Here is a 20617-nt window from a genome sequence, read left to right as displayed (position 1 = left end):
GAAATACTCTTGTTACACAGAATTCATGGAACCAATATCTAATTTCATAATTTTCATATCAGTTTTCCTTTTTTTTTGAGCTAATATTATAGATCTTTCTTCTTGAGCCTTAATTTCGATTTCAACCTTTCTCTTCTTAACAACCAGTAACTTAGAATTGTGATTGTCTAACCTCATTGTTGATTCTTTTCTCTCCAACATATGAATCTTCCTATCATCAGTCATTTCTCATAAGGCGTCAATGAATTCATTATCTTCTATTTCCTTACATTTTCTTTGTTTTTTTTCTCTCTTGCTTTTTTAGCTTTTTTGCCCGAATGTCTCTTACACTCCATGGGCGCATTTTCCATCTCTTCCCCTAATCATATTGAGTTTGGAGTACTACCTAAATGTGAGACATTGTCTCTTCTTATTATGCTCTCCATGTGTGTTTGCCATTTCAGTTGGTGCCTTAAAAGATTTCAACAATAATCCATGGTGAAGTTGGTTTTTTTGTGTTTCTTGATACAAAATTTTTGTCTTATCAATCTACAAAATAGTGGAACAATAAGTGGGACAAATCATTATTAATTAGAACAATAACAATTTTTAAATGTAACAATTTTTTTAAACAATTATACCTTATCTAGCTTGGTTGCATCGCTTGGATGCATTCCTTCTACTTGGACCATAGAACCACAAAATTTATTGATATATTTTTGAATGGTTGACCACCGATTGGTCAAAGAGAGTACAAATCGTTCTTGACCATTAGACTTTTTATAGGTGGAGTAGTAATAATAAATTCTAGGGGTGGGTAGCGGGGCCCCGCCCCCGCTGCCCCACCTCGCTTCTGCTTCGCCCCCGCATGGCGGGGCGGGCAATCCCGCTCCGCATCTAGGCCCCTAGCGGAGGCAGGTGGCGGGGAGGGCCTAACCCCGCCCCGCATTTCCCCCACCCCGCCCCCACTTACATTTATATATATATATTATATATATATATATATAAACATAAATATATATTTATATTTTACAAATTGTGTATATATAAATATATATTACAATTTGTTAGACTTGTTCACAAAATATGCATTGATAAATTTAAAAACTACATAGTTTAAAAATTAATACACTACAATTTACACAAAATATGTACTAACTAATTTAAAAATTACATAATTTTTAAATTATAGTCATATTTACAAAATTTAAATTTATAATTTGGATCTAAAAATGTATTTTTAATTACTTTTACACTTAGAAATAATTTTTAAATCAAATAAATGTAGTGTTTTTTTTAAATGAAAAGAGGCGGGATGGATTGGGAATCTGCCCCGCCCACCGGGGCGGGATACCCCACCCCTGCATCTCGGGGGCACACCCCCTGTCCCCCATGCGGGGCAGGGTGAGGGGAAGGGGTGCCCCCACCCCGTAGGGGGCGGGCAGCACCCCTAATAAATTCTACACCACAATTGTGTGGAGGTTTGGTCAGTCCCCTGTATGGAATCTATGCTAACATTAAGCCAAGCTGAAATGATGAGAGTATCTTCCTCAACAGTAAATGACACACCCTGTTGGGATTTTTGTTTAGGTGCCATTCTTTTTATAAAAGTAAGAGATAAATATGATATATATGAATGAAATAGGCATGCCCATGTACACATGAAGTATACAAAAGAACACCTAAATACTTTCTACATGCGTTAAATTAAAGACAAGAAATCATGAACATTGTCCCTGCAATACAATAGCAAAAAGCTAAGACAATAAAGTGTGGAACAAAAAATTCTTCAACTCAACCAATGTGCGTTCTTTATCTTCAAAGCAGCATGCATTTCTTTTTGTTCTAATACAGCACATGATACACAACAGAATCATCTTCCACACCGCTGCTATTTGATGACAACCTTGCATCTTCCTCCAACAACTTAACAGATCCACCACCCTCATAGGCATAACCCAAGCAACATTAACCCTTTGAAAGATCTCATCCCACAACACCCTTGTTACCTCACAGTGTAGTAAGAGATGGTCTACCGATTCTCCATTCCTTTTACACATGTAGCACCAATTCATGACTACACATCCTCTCTTCCTCAAGTTGTCTGTGGTCAAGATCTTCCCAAAGGTGGCACTCCAAACAAAAAATGTTACTTTAGAAGGCACACGAGACCTCCAAATATTTTTCCAGGGAAACGGAGCATGATCTTGTGTTGTCAAGATGTTATAATACAGCTTCACTATGCATAATTTGTGATTATTATACCTCCACTTCAATCGATCTCGTTCTGTTATAGGGGTCCCCGTAGAATATAGTGAGCTGGAAAATTCTACAACAATAAATAATTCTCAATTATGAAAATCCATACTAAAGAGAATGTCCCATTGATACAAGCCATGAGAAAATAACCGCACATCTGCCACTTATGCCTCTTTGTTAATTACAATACGATATAGTGCCGGAAAAGCCATTTCCAAAGCTTGCTCTCCACACCACATGTCTTGCTAAAAACTTATTAGATTGCCCTCACCAACAACAAAACGGATTTGATTTGCAAAATATGGTCACCCCTTTCTTATAAACTTCCATAAACCCACACCATCCCCCTATCTCACTTCGTTAGAACACCAACCACCCCTAGCGGCACCATATCTAGCGTCAATAATTTCCTTCCACAATGATTCCTCCTCCAAGTGATATTTCCAAAGCCATTTTCTCAATAGAGTTTTATTAAAATTTCTCAAGTTACACACTCTCAATCCCCCATTCATAACTGAGGCACAAACTATTTTCCATTTAACCAGATGGAATTTCTCCTCCTCCCCCATGCCTCCCCATAAGAATGCCTCTATATAGTTTTTCTCATTCTATTCACCATCCCCGCAGGCATAGGAAATAAAGATAAAATGTATGTGGGGAGGTTAGTGAGAGTACTCTTAATAAGAGTGAGACGATCTCCTTTTAATAAATACACCCGTTTCCAATCAGCCAACATTTTCTCTATCTTCTCCACCACCCCATCCCAAATAGCTCTATTTTTAAAAGTTGCTTCTAATGGAAGGCCCCGATATTTCATTGGGAAAGAAGACACCTTACATTCCATAAGGTTTGCTAAACTGAGAATATTAGGAACCACACCCACATGAACCATCTCAAACTTGCCAATGTTCACTTTGAGCTTTGACACTACTTCAAAGCAAAGTAACAATGCTTGTAGAGTTTGGATTTGGCTATTATCTATTTCACAAAAGACTAAAGTATCATTTGCAAAAAGAAGATGTGAGATGATAGTAGGGCCACTAGAGCCATTGCCCACCTGAAAACCAGCTAAAAACTCTCCCTCAACGACAACCTGCACCATCATACTTAGAGCCTCCATAACTATAACAAATAAAAGTGGAGATAAATGATCTCCTTGCCGCAATCCCAGTGAACTATCAAAAAAACAAACAGGTGTGCCATTGACTAGAACTGAGAACCGGGCCATTGAAATACAATGTCGCATCCATGAAATCCACCTAACCCCAAAGCCACACCTCTCAAGTAGGTATAAAAGGAATTCTCAGTTCACATGATCATACGTCTTCTCCATGTCTAGCTTGCAAAGAACATCTGAGCCTCCCTCCTGAAGTCTGTGGTCTAAGCACTCATTTGCAATTAGTACTGAATCAAGAATTTATCTCCCCCGAATAAATGCATTTTGAGACTTGGAAATAATATGCTCCAACACCGGGCTAAGCCGGTTGGCAAGGACCTTAGCAATAATCTTATACATGCTACTAGCTAGGCTTATTGGACGAAAGTCCTCAATAGTTGAAGCCCCATGTTTCTTAGGAATGAGAGCAATGAAGGTTGCATTAAATGATTTTTCAAACTTTTGGAAAAAGTGAAATTCACTAAAAATCTGCATTACATCACTTTTCACAATGTCCCAATAAGTTTGAAAGAAACCCATAGAGAAATCATTCGGACCCAGTGCTTTATCCTTAGCCATACCAAAGATGACCTTGTAAATCTTTTCTTCAGCAAAAGGTCTCTCCAGAACACTAACACTTTGGGAATTAATTGCCTCAAAAGGCAAGGCGTCAAGCTTCGGCCTCCAAGAAGCCGATTTTGTGAGAATGGTCTCATAATAGTGTACTATATAGTTTTCTAGCTCGGGAGGAGAAGAAATCACTTGAGAGCCTAATTGAAGCTCCTTAATAACATTGTTACGCCGATGTGAATTAACTACTTTGTGAAAGAACTTAGTACACTTATCTCCTTCTTTCAACTAAAAGGCCTTGAATTTTTAACGCCATGAAGTCTCATCTGACAATAGAACTCTTTCCAAGTTTGCCATAACCATGTCCTTCCTCAAAACCACCTCCTCCAAGGTATCTCCCAATAATTCTTTGCCCTCTAGCTCTTGTAATTCCTCCAATAGTGTAGACTTCTAATTATCAATGTGACCAAAAACTTTCAGTTCCACTTCTTCAGGTCTTGTTTCAATGTCTTTAACTTGCCCGCAAGAATGAAACTTGGAGTACCAAGGAACTGATATGATGACCACCAAGCACTCACCATCTCTACTAACCCATCCGCTAATAGCCATATGTTTTCGAACTTGAAATACCGGCGACCCCTGTGAATACCCCTACAATCTAACAGAACAAGGAAGTTATCTAAGCTGACTCGAGCTAACCGTTTTTGGCTTACTTTCGGATAGTGGGCTTTCCACGAAGGAGAGACAATGAATCTATCCAATCTCGACCAAACCCTCCCGTTTGACCAAGTGTACTCTCCTCCTATTAGGGGGAGATCCATGAGATCCAGATCAAAGACAAACTCGAAAAATTCTTCCATAGCTATAGAATTTCGATAATGCCTTGATCATTCACTAGGAAAGCGAGTAATGTTAAAATCACCCCCCAAACACCATGACACTTCCCATAGTGAGTATAAGCCCGCTAACTCCTCCCACAACCTTCTCATGTCCTTGTCCACGTTAGGATCATAGGAACCTGCAAATGCGCATTCCCATCCATCAATCATTTTAAAACAAAGTTGCAACCGAGAAATCTCCAATACACTCCTCAATTGCCTCTTCCACTCTTTTATCCCACATTAGTAATACTCCACCTGAAGCTCCCAAAGAAGCCAAATAAGCCCAACCCACATACAAGCACCCCTATAAACTTCGCACAATTCTTCTATCAATGAATTGCAACTTTGTTTCTTGAAAACAAACCACATCACCCTTCCACATCCGCAATAAAGATTTGATACGAAGACGTTTATTGTGATCATTAAGCCCCCATAGATTCCATGATAAAATCTTAGGCTTTATAAAAACCTAGATTGCCCTTTCCTTTCGATTTATCCCTTCCTCTACTCCCTTCCTTCACATTATAGTTAATTGAATAAGTTAGCCGTCTAAGTTCCCTATACTGCTTTGAAACTGATTTCGAATGGCTAGCTTCGAGTGCTGCAAGAAGGGCCTTGAATTGTTCTTCATAACCTCCAAAAGAAACCCCAACAATAGCTTGAATCTCCTCTACCTTCTTGAAAACCCAATTTGACGGACAACTCCCATACTTAGAGCTGGGAATGAGTGTACATAGAAGAGTTAGAAATGCCCCTCCTCACTAGGACTATCAAGGGCAAATAAGGCCATTTCTGAGCTACAAACTAAGTCTGGCTCACTATTGGATTCGACCAAATTTAATTGGTTCACCGCTAGTACATCACATAATAAAGCTAGTTTCTTTATCTCTCCAAACTTGCTCCCACTAACATACTCCATCTCTAGTGGTAAAAAGCCTAACGGAGACTCTTGTAATGACAATCCATGCTCCGACATGTCTGACTGCATAGGCAACGCATCTGGGCCTCCCACCACCACGAGCGATTGGGTCGATGGGAGATCAACACATGAAGACCCATCCTCTACCGACTCCTCTATCAACTCGCCAACCTTTGTGCCGGTGTGTAGTGACTGTGTAGACTCACCGTGATGGTCGACAGTGACCGGCGGAAGTTTCTGTGCCGGTGTGGAGTCTGGCAAGACACTTATCGGTGCCACAGGAGGAAGGCACACTGCCTGGACCGAAATATCGGTTTGCACCCAAGTTGATGCTTGCCAGGCTTTCTTTGGGCCTAACTCTTGGCTCGGCCTAGGGCCCTTTACCAACCCAGCCTGCATAGAGTGAGCTCTCCCCACCCTTGAGCCCATCACCCTCTGATCCAAGACTGCAGTCCTTCCCTTCCTTTCATTAAACCCCAAATCATGGCCCAAGCCCATCTTCATTATTTTTTTTTCCTTTAATGCAATGTTTAAGGTAGGGTATATCTTCCAAAAGAACCCCAACTTTTTCCTCCATATCAACCAACGCCCTTAGCAATTTATCCTCATTTAGCCCTAACAACACACTACCATCTCCCTCGTTTCTGCACATGATCTCTGAGATGGACACGTCTGGCACCACTGCACTCACGCAAGGCAGTACCTTCTGCACCACCTCACAGTGCAACCGTGAACCATCAATTGTTGACGATGGAGCACCACCATCTCCCTTATGCCCATTCGGCCTGCCTGCCTGAAGAGAGCATAGAACACAAGCCCCTCTGTTTCTCCCACTCAAAACAGAGGAGGAAAAAGTAAGCTCCTTAATAGTGTCTCCAAATTTCCTCCACCCCTCACCCTTCCGCCCTTCCAGTACCACTATCATACCCCTCCTCTTATCATGCCCAAACTCCGAAAGGGAGAAGAAACTGCTATTGTGGTTGCATCCCCTCTGCACCATTAACACGGAGTTTCCTTTTCTATGTGTTCTTAGAAACTCAGAAGAAACCAAAGACGCAACACATTCCCTCACCGTAAAGCCCAACCACCCCAAAGCTTCATGATCCAAGGAAATATATTTCACCACAAGACGACTACTCTCAGTGATACTCCACCACCTATCATTCTCATTCCTAAACGCAAACAACTTATGATCAATGAATACATCTTTGCACATTCCCATCGAAGCCAACCAATAACACTGGTGCCCTTTTTTTCCCTTTAGGGTTGTGTTGCTTGAACATCAACGAAAGCAACATCTATAGTAGGGTTGTTAATACCATTCTCACCACTTTCCAATAGTGTGATGAAGAAGGGATCCTTATCAATTAAAGTGTTCATCCTTCAACAAAATATTGAAGGACAAAATGTTACTAAAACAACACATATTAAGCAAAACAGGGCCAACATGTTTACAAAAATCATTAAACTCATATATATACATGTTTTGAGGTAAAGTAAGGCCAACATGTAATTAAAATCTTGTGACTCATATACATGTTTTGAGTCAAAATAGGGTCATATACATGATATTATGCAAAACTTGGCCATAAAATCTTGCTTACAAAATTCAGATTAAGTAAGGGAATTGCTCATGGATCAAGGACACTTAGCCCAAATTTCCTGGTACACCAAGTTTTACAGAAACCATGGCAGATCATCTAAGAAAAATCAACTACATCACAAAAGAAATATCCAAAAAACATTCAAAACAATAATATTATGAGATCATACGACCAAAAATCAAACACATACCTTCTTGATTCAAAACCCTCACTCTTAAGGAATTCAAAAGAAAATGATGACGAGACAACCCAGAAGTTTATAAAAACATGAAAGAGCACCAAATCAGAACGTAAATAGAAACAAAAACAAAAATTTTGAACAAAAAAATGAAACGTACCTCTCATCTCTCCTTTCTTCTCTCAACTCAATGAACAGTGTCTGCAACAACCAAAGATTTGGATAGATGTTGGGGGTTATATATAGCCTATGACTATAGGATTGAATAGATAGAATTTAGTATTCGTGTGTTTTCTCTGTATGATATCAAATGGTGGATGGGGGCATAACTTATGTTTTCTTGATTGGAATGGACGGTAATATGGGAAACAGAGGCAGAAAATCATACTTGAAATAAAGAGAGCCTGCAGAAAACCAATCAACTGTGACGAGTCCAAAGCCTTTGATTTCGTTGTGAGAGAGAGGTGCATGGGTTTGATTATGATAGGGTTGTTTGAGTCAAAAGAGGGATGGAGAAGAGGAATCCGTGTGGAGGAGAAGTGGATACGTTAGGGATGAAAATAATATTGTTGTGGGGTCGGAGGGAGAAAGAATTAGTAAAATATATTTTGTGGAGTGAGCAGTAGATCTCCAAATTTGTATAGCTACTGTTCATAGCTATGCAAATATTTGGATATGCATAATTCAGTGTAGAGAAATTTAGGCTCATATTATGTAAATATGATTTTACATATGCAGATGCATAAACCAATGTAAATGCTCTGATGTTCCAGTTTGTATTCAGGATCTTGTATATCCTTCTATTTAATAATGCATTGAAGCCTGTCTTGTTCCAACAAAAAAAAAAAAAAAAAAAAAACCTTTCAGTGACACTACATGTAACAACCCGACTGGCTCATAGGCCAAGCCCAAGACCCATTGTTCTTGAACCCAACCCAGCCTGTTTAAAAAAAAAAAGTCCACAACTACATATTTGGTTTCACAAACATTTCAAATCATCTTATTTTATCTCATCTCAACATTTACACACTATTTAAATACAAATATTTTTCAATTTTAAATTTCAACTTTTTCATCTAATCATTACCTAATCATTACAACTTTCCCAAACTTATGAATAAAACATAAAAATAATTCTTTTTTTTTCAAATTTTACAATAAAAATAATATTAAAAAAAATAGTTTAACCCTCTTTTACTTTTATAATTTTTTATTCAACTCTTCTCACTAACATCTCAAAATTCTATAAAAATCTCTCTTTGAATAAGCAAACTAGTCCTAAAATATGTGATATACTTCTTTTGTGGAAATTTCTCTGGAATATACTTCCAACTAGAGGAAGGTTAAAGAACTTCATACCATCTATGTCTTCCTTTAGTTGTCCTTTATGTAATGAACAAGAAGAAACGCTACTGTATCTTTTTCTGGAATGTCTTATATCAAGAATCCTATGGAGCCAAAGTAAGTGGCCACTAAATCTGTCTTCCTTGGCAATTATTACAAAGCAAGATTGAATATCTTTCATTCTTAATCCAGAGCAAAAGTTGGGACTAAGCTCACAAGAAGTGCACCCTTTTTTGCTGTTTGCAGTTCTGATATTAGATTTCACTTGGAGATTGAGAAATGATATAGTCCATAATCAAACAGTTTTATCTATTAGGAAGGCTATAGATCAGTTGGGCTTCCTCTATCAAGAATATCTATTTGCATGACAAATGAAACTGAAAGAAAAGCAACCACAACTATGGCAAAACCCTCATCTCAACAATGTAAGCATTTCTTTTGATGCGGTAGTTAGGACTACTTCATCTTTCGCCTCTGCAGTAAGTCGTAATTCTGGAGGAAGTGTAATTGAAGTATGGACAGAAGAAATTGGAACAACAAATCTAGTAGTAGCAGAAGCAATTGCGGCAAGACTTGTAGTTAATATGGCTAAACTTTTAAAGTTCCCAGATGTCACAATTGAATGGGATTCTCTACTTGTAATCTCAACAATTCAAGGGTCATCATCAGTTTGGCAAATTTCTACAATCTCTGAAGATATTGCTCTTACCATGCTCTCTCATAAAGGATGGTGTTTTAAAAAAATAGATCGATATCAAAATCGATTTGCACATTCTTTGGCGCAATGGGCCGCAACCAACAATATGATTAGTCGCATACCATTAGCTATCTTACCTTCTAGTATTGTACTTATTGATAGTGGCAAAGACCTCCCTTGTTCTGTAATTTAAACTTCTTATTTATATAGAATAAATATAGATAAAAGTCACTATTGAGAGCATCCATTTTACACACATGATGTGGCATCATTTAGACCACACATCTTCCCAAATGAGTGTTGGGAACAATCAACTAGAAGTAGCCATGCAGTGAGTATAAAGTGTGTACTGTTACAATAACTTCTCTCTAGCATTACTCATTTATATATATGCAAGTTTGATTAGAAAAAAAAAAAAACTAGTCCTAAAATCCCCCCCTCTCTCTCTCTCTCTCTCACTCTCACTCACTCGCAGCGCCCCATTTTCAGAGCAACCCTCTGCCCCGGTCTCTCTCTGTCCTCCCTCCTACGTCTAGCGCCCCGGATCAAACTCCTCCCTCTGCAGCGTCCACCCGCCCCCCCCCCCCCCCTCTTCCGTTTTCGTTCTCGTCGACGCCTCGCCACGTTGTTCCTCTCCGTCCATCTCTCTTTCTCTCTCTCGGTATCCCCCTGTCTGAGAACTTTCAGCGGCCGATTTTTAGCTAACAGGAACTAACTCCCTGATCCTCTGGGTACAGGGCGTTAAACAACACGTCATCCCCTCGACCGCCAACGCAAACAAAATATCTACCTTGCAAATGATTGACTAAGAACCATGAATGTACAGGAAACTTTCCGCTGTTTGTGAAACTCTGGTTTTCATTTTGCATTTTCGAGCTCCCATGATTTGGTTCTGTGACATCAAAATCATCTTCTTCCTCTTCTACACGAAGAGGGGTACAAAACACTCGTGGAAACAAGCTAAACAGGTTATTTTTAGCGAGGCACACCTTCTATTTGATATAAAGCGTTCTGCAATTTGCACGATTAGAAACTTTCGGGTATTTAGATTTTCGAGTAGGCAAGTTGATTTTTAACACTTACCTTCTCTTACACTAATTGATTTTCATTTTTCATTTTACGTTGTAGTTTGAATGTATAGTGGCTTCTCAAGGAGTGGAAGTTTGTTGTCTTTCTGTATGAAGTGTTGGTGGTTATTATAACAGCCAATATTCGGGAATGTCTTACTCATGGGTTCGAGACATTTCAGTCCGGAAGAGGCATTATGGTCTTGCTTGTCTTCTTCATGCAAGGACTTTTCTACCCAACCGTGTGACTGGTCCAATCCAAAATTTCTTGAAACGTAATGACCACCTTCATTCTATAGCTCATTCTGGTCAAGCCATCAAGATGGCAACAGGTACAAGTTCAAGTGCTTGCTTCATTTCGGTGACAATAAACTTGACAAGGAGACTCTGTGTTTGTTGATGATTTTGTTGATTTCCAGAATCACTATGTAGTGGCGCCGTTATCAATGACAACCAAAGCACATCTTCCGTTTCGGATTTCTCCAAGATGATCTTGAGCATGCGTCCACCTAGTGTGGTTCAGCCTAAGGCGGGACTTTGCATGCTGGCTGAAAATGAACGGTTGGATCCTGATTCGTGTAATCATGCAAGTGGTCTTTCAGAAGAGTCATGTGTGGATGTGGATTTCAGATCTGATGATGAGGATGGCGATACCGGAAATGAAGTAAAAGGCATGTTCAAAAAACCCGTGGATTTCACCAAGATTGACATTAACTTGCTTCCAACTGTAATAATAGTTGGGCGCCCAAATGTGGGCAAGTCAGCGCTGTTTAACCGGTCAGCTTCAGTTTTACATGTTTATATCTCTATAAAGTGTGGTAGAAATGTAAATTAGTATCATTTGGATGATTTTGATTTTATATTTATTGTTGATCAATTTTTCTCTCTTTCTTTTTTTTATTTTTTTATTTTTGTGGTGAAATGTTAGTTTAATTCGGAGGAGGGAGGCTCTTGTTTATAATACACCGGATGATCATGTTACTCGGGATATAAGAGAAGGTGTTGCCAAGTTGGGTGATCTGCGATTTAGAGTGTTGGATTCGGCTGGCTTAGAAACAGCATCATCTTTGGGGTCTATTCTTGACCGAACTTCAAGAATGACAGCAAATGTGATAGCAAGGTCTCAGTTTGCAGTATTCCTCATAGACATGAGGTTGTTTTCATGGATGACTTTTTGGAATTATTTTTTGGTTTTTTAGTTTTATTTTATATACTGAAACTCATTTGAATATGAAAACATAATTTGAGTCGGGGGAATGCGAAGATGAATATGAGGAAAAATAATTCAAAGAGATTTATGTTAAAGAAAGAAGATGATTTATATTTTTCTAATTACAATTGGTCAATTGTAATGTGCATATACCTCTCGGTTATTTGCTGTTTATGGGGTCAATATGAATGAATAGTGCAATTTAAACTTTTCGTAGAAATGGGGTTACTTCTGATTGATGGAATTGTTGACATAGATTCCACCCTCCCCCCCCCCCCCCCCCAACGTTGAAAGAAAATTGTATCTGAAGTACATGCTAGTGTGCATAATTTTGTTGTATTTTGGTTTCTTTTGTTTTGATTTAAATTATTTTCGGTCTTTATCTTGTGAATCTGTGATTAGAGCTGGACTTCACCCTTGATGTGGAGGTTGGAAAGTGGCTACGTCGACATGCCTCCGGAATCAAGCTTATAGTAGCAATGATAAGTGCGAATCAGTTTTTGATGGTAGTAGATCTCTTAAGGCGCTGCTGATGAAGCCTATAGGTTAGGATTTGGGGATCCTATTGCTATATCTGCTGAGACTGGACTGGGTATGACAGAACTTTATGAAGTTCTTAAACCTATGCTCGAGGATTATATGCTTCCAGTCTTAAATGGTGAGAAAGCCTCATTTTCAAATAGGATTTGTCATCCAACCTTGAAAATTTTGCTCTTGCCATATCAGTTATATTTTTAACACATTTTACTTGTACAAAAAAAATTAATTTTTTTTTTTTTAGATTCCAACATCCTTAGAATTTGCTTCTAATATACATTCATGACATGAAAAACGTTCATATAGTTTTTTTTTTTGGTATCTTGCCTATAGTTCACAACTTCAATTGATTTTTGACAAAAAAGAGGGAACGGTGAGGTCATCCCATCAATTGTTTGTTTTCTTTTTCCTGTTAAATACCTACTTTGCACTTTTACTACTCCTAGATGGAGCTAATCAAGGCAATGGTGAGGACAATGAGTCTAGTGAAGTTGAGGAAAGTAAGCTGCCATTACAGTTAGCAATTGTAGGACGGCCTAATGTTGGAAAGTCAACCTTGCTGAATACATTGTTAGAAGAAGATCGTGTTTTGGTGGGTCCAGAAGCTGGCTTGACAAGAGATTCAATTAGGGAACATTTTGAATTTCAAGGAAGAACAATATATCTGGTAAACATCGTATTTCCTTGGTGTCCTGTTTTTAATTTGTGAAATTTTTTCAGTGTTGGTGCATCTGGAGGGAGAGAAACGATAGAAGTTTTGAATATCATGAGTGGACAATGGATGAGTTGAAAGCTTTATTATTTAAAACCTTGTTCCTTTGGGCACGAACTAAGGGCCCATGATTTTCTTATTTCGGTAGTAAATCCTAGTTATGTGTTACTCATGTATACGTCCTGTAGAAAGAGATTTTTATACAGATCGTTATGAGTTATACTCATGTATACGTTATGAGTTTTTTCTTTGCTGTTTGTTCTTTAGTTTTGTTTTTCTTGTTCTTTCTGTTTTGACTTATTATTTTGCCCTCTCTTTTTGGTTGAGTTATTGCCACTCTCAATACTCAGAATTAATGGAGTTCCTTCATGCATGGTCATTATTAATGTTCTTTTCACAAGCCATTTGTAAACTTGGCAATCTAAAAGCTCACCTTTCCTTATAGCATTGTCCTAAACCAACTCTTTTTTTCTTTTTATAAGTAAGAGATAAATATTATTGATATGAATGAAGTAGGCGTAGCCCTTGTACATAGGAAGTATACAGAAAGAACCCAAGTACATTCTAAGAGCGATAAATTAAAGACAAGAAATCATAGACATTGTTCCCATTTAGTAAAACAGCAGAAAACCAAAGCATTAAAGTGTGAAAGAAAAAATTCTTCAGCTCCGCCATAGTGCTTTCCTTGTCTTCAAGTTTGACAGCGTTCTTGAAGTTCATACACTGATGGTGACTCCTGATTTATCCTATCTTCTTTAGCTTAAATTGTTCTGGAATTGTTTTCTTTGATGTTTTTCCAGTAAGGTTGTTTTATTATCAAATGTGAGATGTTGAATAGCTGGCTTTCTTGGTCTTGATAATACTTGAACACGGTGTGTTCTATAGAGCCTGGTGACTATAATTGTTATTAGCTATACTTTCTAAATTGAAATTTAATTTCTATGGTTGTTGAAGATTCTTATCTTCAATTTGTGATTATGCTGGTTGACATTGGTGCCTCTTTTGCAGGTTGATACAGCAGGTTGGTTGCAAAGGACAAAACAGGAGAAAGGACCATCATCTTTGAGCATTGTCCAGTCCAGAAAGAGTCTAATGAGGGCTCATGTAGTTGCTTTGGTCCTTGATGCAGATGAGGTGTGTCATTGCATGATGTCGATCTTTCACCTATGACTGTCCTATGATGTTTTAGGTTCCTGTTAAGACACCAAATTGCAGTTTCACCAGAAATTTGATCATTTGTATGGTTCTGGAACTCACATTCCAAAATGTGGTATGCTAGTTTGAGAACCCAAATAAAGTGATTCTATCATTATTTTCATTTAGTTTTCATTAAACTTACATGAAAAATAAAAATTATAAGTCTGATAAATATCCAGATGATCTTTCCATTTTTGAAAAGGAATCAAAGGCAAAGGCCAAGCAGATCAACACTTGACATATACTTTGTTATTTTAGTTCTGTGCTTTTGAATGCTTAGTTCCTCTTTGACAGATTTGCTTAGCTACTTAGAAAATAAGTTCATTTTAAAGATATTTCATTAATAAGTTATTAGCGGTGACGGTTGCTCCTCTTGGAAGTGGCTCATTATGCTCCAACTGAATTATTTTTGTTAACTTCTCCCATCATAAAAACATTGCAGAGTATGGGGCGTGCTGTATTTAGTTGCTGATTTCTGAACCACAATGATCTGTGAATCAGAAAACGTAATGCTATAATTCATGATGTTGTATCTTGCTAAGGGTGTCCCACCAAGTGGGATTACAACTTGCTAGCCCAGTGATGGCTTTTGATTACAGAATGACTATTTTAATGACATGAATATACCAGAAGCATATCTGAGTTCTTCTTGGGTTTTCTATCACTTGGGGGACATTTCTTTGCTATATCTCAAACATATTTTGCTTATTTTTGATACAATCAATGATCAGATTGTAAAAGCTAGACGAAGTATGAAGCATGATGAAGTGGTTATAGCAAGAAGAGCAGTGGAAGAAGGGCGTGGTTTGGTCGTGATCGTGAACAAGATGGATCTTCTAAGCGGGAAACAAAATAAGAATTTATATGCAAAGGTTATGGAAGCTGTCCCTCTAGAAATCCAGACAAACATACCCCAGGTTGGCCGGTTTATGATAAAGCTACATAACTTATTTCTCTAGGTGCCTGGTATTATATCTAGGGAAGTACTAGTTCACAAACGTAAACTCACTAATTGATGTGACTTGTTAGGGTACATGAGATTGTAAAGTTCTTTTCCTATAAAATAGATCTAATGTGCCAAGCAACCCACATCAATTTGTAAGTTTAATTTTGTGAAATCCCTTTGTGAAACAAATATTTCTCTTTCATCTATGTATGTCTTCTACTTGTATATGTTTGGATGGCGGCGCAGAGTAGCTCTGACTGCTGTAGTTATATTGATTGTCTTTTTGTATTCCATCTCCCTAATCAGAGCTATTCAGGTATACTATCCATGTACTTGGGTTGTGCCTCTCTGCTCTCTTACTAAAAGATAGACTTGTTTAGAAAAAAATGTGTGTATGTTCAGCAGCCCATTATTGACCTGTTATGATTGCAATCCATTCGGTTTCATTCTAAAGTAACTTTCAAATATCTAAGTGTGAATTAGCTACGTGTAAATATCATTCAGTTGTGGGAAATGGAGGAAAATGTCTGGTTTGGATAACATCCTTTACGGACTTAAACAGTGTGCGGGAGCTTGATTTAAGATTTACTGCAGTGCTAATTAGCATCATGCCACTCTAGGGCTTCCACCCTGGTTTTTTGGTGGTCCATCCAATGTCAACTGCTTCCGCAGCCTTCATATTTTAATTCAATTCTTAAATGCACTACAAATAAGTTCTCGGACACCTGATGCCAAAAAATAAAAGTAAAATAGGACACATGGTAAGTGCTAGCTAGATATTGGACGATGAACTTCTGTTCTCTTGGTATCATTATACAGAAACATAAATGTCCATTCTCTCTGTGCATGCGTGTCAGTGTGCGTTTTCTACTATTTTTTCTTTTGCAGGATATATATTGACCATGGGCTCCAAATGACAATGAATTCTGTAATTTAGCTGTGGCACCACTTTGTCAGCAGGTTACAGGAATACCCGTTGTGTTCATTTCAGCATTGGAGGGAAGGGGCCGGATAGCTGTCATACGCCAGGTTATTGATACATATGAAAAATGGTGTCTAAGATTGTCTACAGCTCGTCTCAATCGTTGGTTGCGCAAGGTAAGTAAAAAAGGCCTTTTTTTTATTTTTTACTTTTAGTCCTGAAGAGAAATTCTATTTGCAAATTTTAAGGAAAATTTGAGGACTGTACGTAGCATTGCTCTAGTCTGAAAGCCTGCATACTCTTTTAAGGAAAATTATAGACATACAATCATTTTTACAACCTTTTATACAACTATATTTTAAATTAGGGGCATTTTTATAAATTAACTTATAAAAAGTAACATCACTTTACATAAATACCCTCATTTTTAAAACATGGTTGTATAAAAAGTTGTAAAAAGATTGTACATATATCATTACTCAACTTTTAATATGGGCCAAGATCCTTTGGGTCAATTGACAATACTTTGATTTCTCATTAAGAGAATCAAGAATCGAATCCCCCCTCTCCATGTAAAAAAAAAAACTTTTAATATGGAAGAAATATCTCTCTCTCTCTCTTGTTTGAGCAGGTTATGAGCAGGCATTCTTGGAAAGATCAGGCTGCACAGCCCAAGATCAAATACTTCACCCAGGTGAAGGCCCGACCACCCACTTTTGTTACCTTTGTGAGTGGGAAGAAACAACTCTTGGATACAGACCTCAGGTTCCTAACAAAATCATTGAAGGAAGACTTTGATTTGGGTGGAATTCCCATCCGGATCATGCAGCGGTCTGTTTCAAGAAAAGATACAGGTAGTGCTAGCAAGAGCGGTCAGTCCTCTGGCAGATCGTCTTGAAAGATATGGTCTGGCAAGAGAGTTGTCTCTTCTTAAGTGCAATTTTAATTTGCATTGGGCACGAGTTAGTTTGATCCCCCATTTTAATCTATCCGCTTGATTACAATTTCTTTGCGCAAATTTGGCTTGTACGGGTGAAAATATTGCAATTTCATTTGTTCAAGCGGCGTGTTTCTGTTTTTTTTTTTTTAACTCAAAATACAGAACTGGATTGCCTTGAATCAGTATGAATTTCTTATTGCTACCGAAAACCATCATAATGGATGTTCAAATACATGGTCTAGGGGTGAGCTCCGACTCGGATTTGTGTAGGCTTTGATCCGACTTCGACTTGTTGGAATTGGATTTGAGCTTTTTTCGGAATTTTTATTATTATTCATATTTAATCCATTTGAAAAAAAAATTGTGGGTTTTTAAATTTTAGTTTTTTCAAAAATTAAAAATTAAAAACTAAAACTAAATCATTGATTTACTTCTATACTAATATCTAACTTATTTTTATATTAGACTTATACAATAATGTTTAATTACATGTTATCATACTATGGTACTATTAAATATTATTTCTAGTGTCTAATTACATGTTATTATACTCTAGTATTGTGTTATTAATTTTTTATATTAGACTTATTTCTATGCAAATGTTTAACATTTTTCGATACTAAACTTATATTATATTGTCTAATTACATGTTATTATACTATAATATTACATATTATTATATTATACTAGTGTCTGATTTATTTATAACTTATTTTTACACTAGATTTATTTCTAATATCTAACTACATGTTATTATACTTTAGTATAAACATATTATTTTATAATAATTAGTCCATATTAGTATATTATTGAATTTAACTATCAAAGTTATAGTTATATAACTATATATCTATACTAGTATATGTAACAAATATATAAATAAATACATATTTATATAACATATGTACAATATCGAAATCTGAGTTAGATTTGGAGGGCAAAGTCGGAGTCAGTCCAACGACACCTCCACTCCGACTCTGACTGAAAAATTAAAAAACAAATTTGACCCCGACTCCATTTTATCAGAGTCAGAACTGAGTCAGTTCTCTTAGTCCTAACATGGTCTTTCCTTAAAGTAAATGGTGTTGTGCACTTGCAAAAAACAAAAGAGAGAAGGTAATGTTGTTGAGGAGGATTTTGATTATTGACAAATGACGCGTGAAACTATGTTCATAGACCATTGACAATGCTTGGTCTAGCGGGCAAACTAACTAATGGATCAATGCAAACTCAATAATCAGATAACGCAAAAGGAAACAAAAATAACAAACTAGATCCAGATGACAGCCAACGTGAAGATAAGTATCAAGGAGAAAATCTAGGAGACAATAACTCTTGTATACTTTCAGATAACTATTGTACACTTTCAGTTAAACTTTCATAACATATTCACTAGCACCAACACTTCTATAAATAATAGACGTTGATCCTCATTTGAATTATTGAGGAAAACTTTTTTTATATAATCTGTCTTTCATATTTCTTTATGGTAACAAGAGCCACAAAAACATACGTCGTATATCCATGGCCTCCACTCTTTCTTCCTCTAGTAATTCCTCCACCTCCGCGGCCAATTCTCTCTTTCCCACCCAACTTCATCACTATTAAATTATCTTGTAACAATTATCTTCTATGGTGGGCTCAACTAATCCTGTACCTCTATGGTCAAGATCTTTTTGGCTACCTTGATGGCTCCCTTCCTTGCCCACTTGTCACTATCCCTTCCTCCCCCACCTCCTCCATCCACATCCCAAATACCAAATACTCTCACTGGTCACAACAGGATCAGATTATACTAAGTGTCATTCTATCCTTTCTCACTGAATCCCTACTCACCCAAGTCGTTGGACTCACCAACTCTAGAGATGTCTGGCTCACATTAGAAAAAATGTTCTCTTCCACTTCCTCTGCACGTATTCTCAGTACTCGATTCCAAATCTTTACTCTCAAGAAAGGGTCTCTATTTATCTCAGATTATTTCACCAAAGTCAAACATCTCTATGATATTTTATCTGCCATAAGCCACCCTTTCAGCACTTCTGAAATTACATCCTATCTCCTAGTTGGTCTTCCCTCATCCTATGACTCCTTAGTCACCTCTGTCACTACTCGATTAGATCCCATGCCCCTTGATGACTTATATGGCCATCTTCTCAATCATGAAACTCGCCTTGATAAGCAAAACACTTCCTCTGAATTCAGTCTACCCCCAGCTCACTTTGTAACTTCTTCAATTGGATGTGGCCATTGAGGTTCTCCATCAACCAATCATGGTACATCTCAGTTTGACAATCGCTCCAGAGGCAGGGGCATGGCTCCAGTACTTACTCAGCCCAACAAAATTCCTTTTCTTGCAAACCCCAGTGTTAAATATGCTAAAAACAGGCCATACAGCTGCAACATGTTGGCACAAGTTTGACCAACAATTCCAAGCCTCACCATCTGCTCAAGCATATGTAGCACATCCTCAAACACCTCCCACTTCCTAGATAGCACCACAATATGACCAAAATTGGTATCCTGATACTGGTGCCACCACCTACATTACTTCCAATCTCAACAACCTTACCCTCAATGTTGACCAATACGCAGGTCCTAATCAAGTCCAAATTGGAAATGGACAAGGTTTGTGTATGCTCCACACTGGTTCCTCCCCCTTTACTCATCTACAAAATCATTTTTTCTCAATAATATCTTACATGCTCCTAAAATAAAAAAGAATTTATTTTCTGTTTATCAATTCACAAAAGATAACAATGTCTACTTTGAGTTTCATCCTTCCTTTTTTTTTTTTTTGGGTTAAGGATCCATCCTCGAGCGCTATCCTTCTCCAAGGTTTGAGTAACAATGGACTCCATCCTCTACACACTTTATCACCTTCCTCCACCAACCCAATTTCATACATTGGTAAAAGAGTCTTGGTTCCACAGTGGCATGCTCGCCTTGGGCACCTTGCCTTACACACAGTTTAAGCCATTATTTCTAAACATCCTCTTGCAGTCACCAAAAATAAAACTTTCTCAGTTTTTCATGCGTGTCAACTAGGGAAAAGTCATAAATTACCTTTCCATTTGTCTACTTCTATTTCGTCTAGTCCATTTGAGCTAGTATTCATTGATGTATGGGGTCCTGCACTCACAAAATCTGTTAATGGAAATAAATATTACTTAAGCATTATTGATGATTTTTCTAAATTCATATGGTTGTTTCCTATTGATTCCAAAGCACAAGTTGCACGTACCTTCATCAATTTCCAAACCAAAGTTGAGAGATACTTCCAATGCAAACCAAAGAGTGCCCAATTGGACTATGGAGGAGAATTTCAGGCCTTACGATTTCACTTTCTCACCTCTGGTATCACTCACTGTATATCATGCCCTTATACCCACGAGCAAAATGGCTCTGTTGAGCGTCGCAATTGACACATTATCGAGACCGGCCTCACTCTCATGGCCACTACTTATGTTCCACACCAGTATTGGGATGATGCCTTCACTAC

General features: G+C 37.7%; 1 protein-coding gene across 1 annotated transcript; it reads left to right on the top strand.

Annotated features, from left to right (window-relative positions):
- The first annotated feature begins 10012 nt into the window (after positions 1–10012).
- On the top strand, positions 10013–17239 carry LOC121255738 (GTPase Der). The gene is given in 13 exon segments (XM_041156227.1): positions 10013–10627; positions 10716–10986; positions 11074–11431; positions 11583–11807; positions 12267–12281; positions 12283–12344; positions 12347–12382; positions 12385–12522; positions 12848–13068; positions 14122–14247; positions 15042–15227; positions 16217–16354; positions 16810–17239. Coding segments are annotated over 12 exon segments (1953 nt in total). The 5' UTR covers positions 10013–10627; positions 10716–10805; the 3' UTR covers positions 17077–17239.
- The last annotated feature ends 3378 nt before the right edge of the window (positions 17240–20617 follow it).

Source organism: Juglans microcarpa x Juglans regia, chromosome 3D, assembly GCF_004785595.1.
Source record: "Juglans microcarpa x Juglans regia isolate MS1-56 chromosome 3D, Jm3101_v1.0, whole genome shotgun sequence".
In the NCBI taxonomy this organism is placed as follows: Eukaryota; Viridiplantae; Streptophyta; class Magnoliopsida; order Fagales; family Juglandaceae; genus Juglans; species Juglans microcarpa x Juglans regia.
Note: the sequence above shows the minus strand (reverse complement) of the source record. Positions and strands in the feature narration are given on the sequence as shown.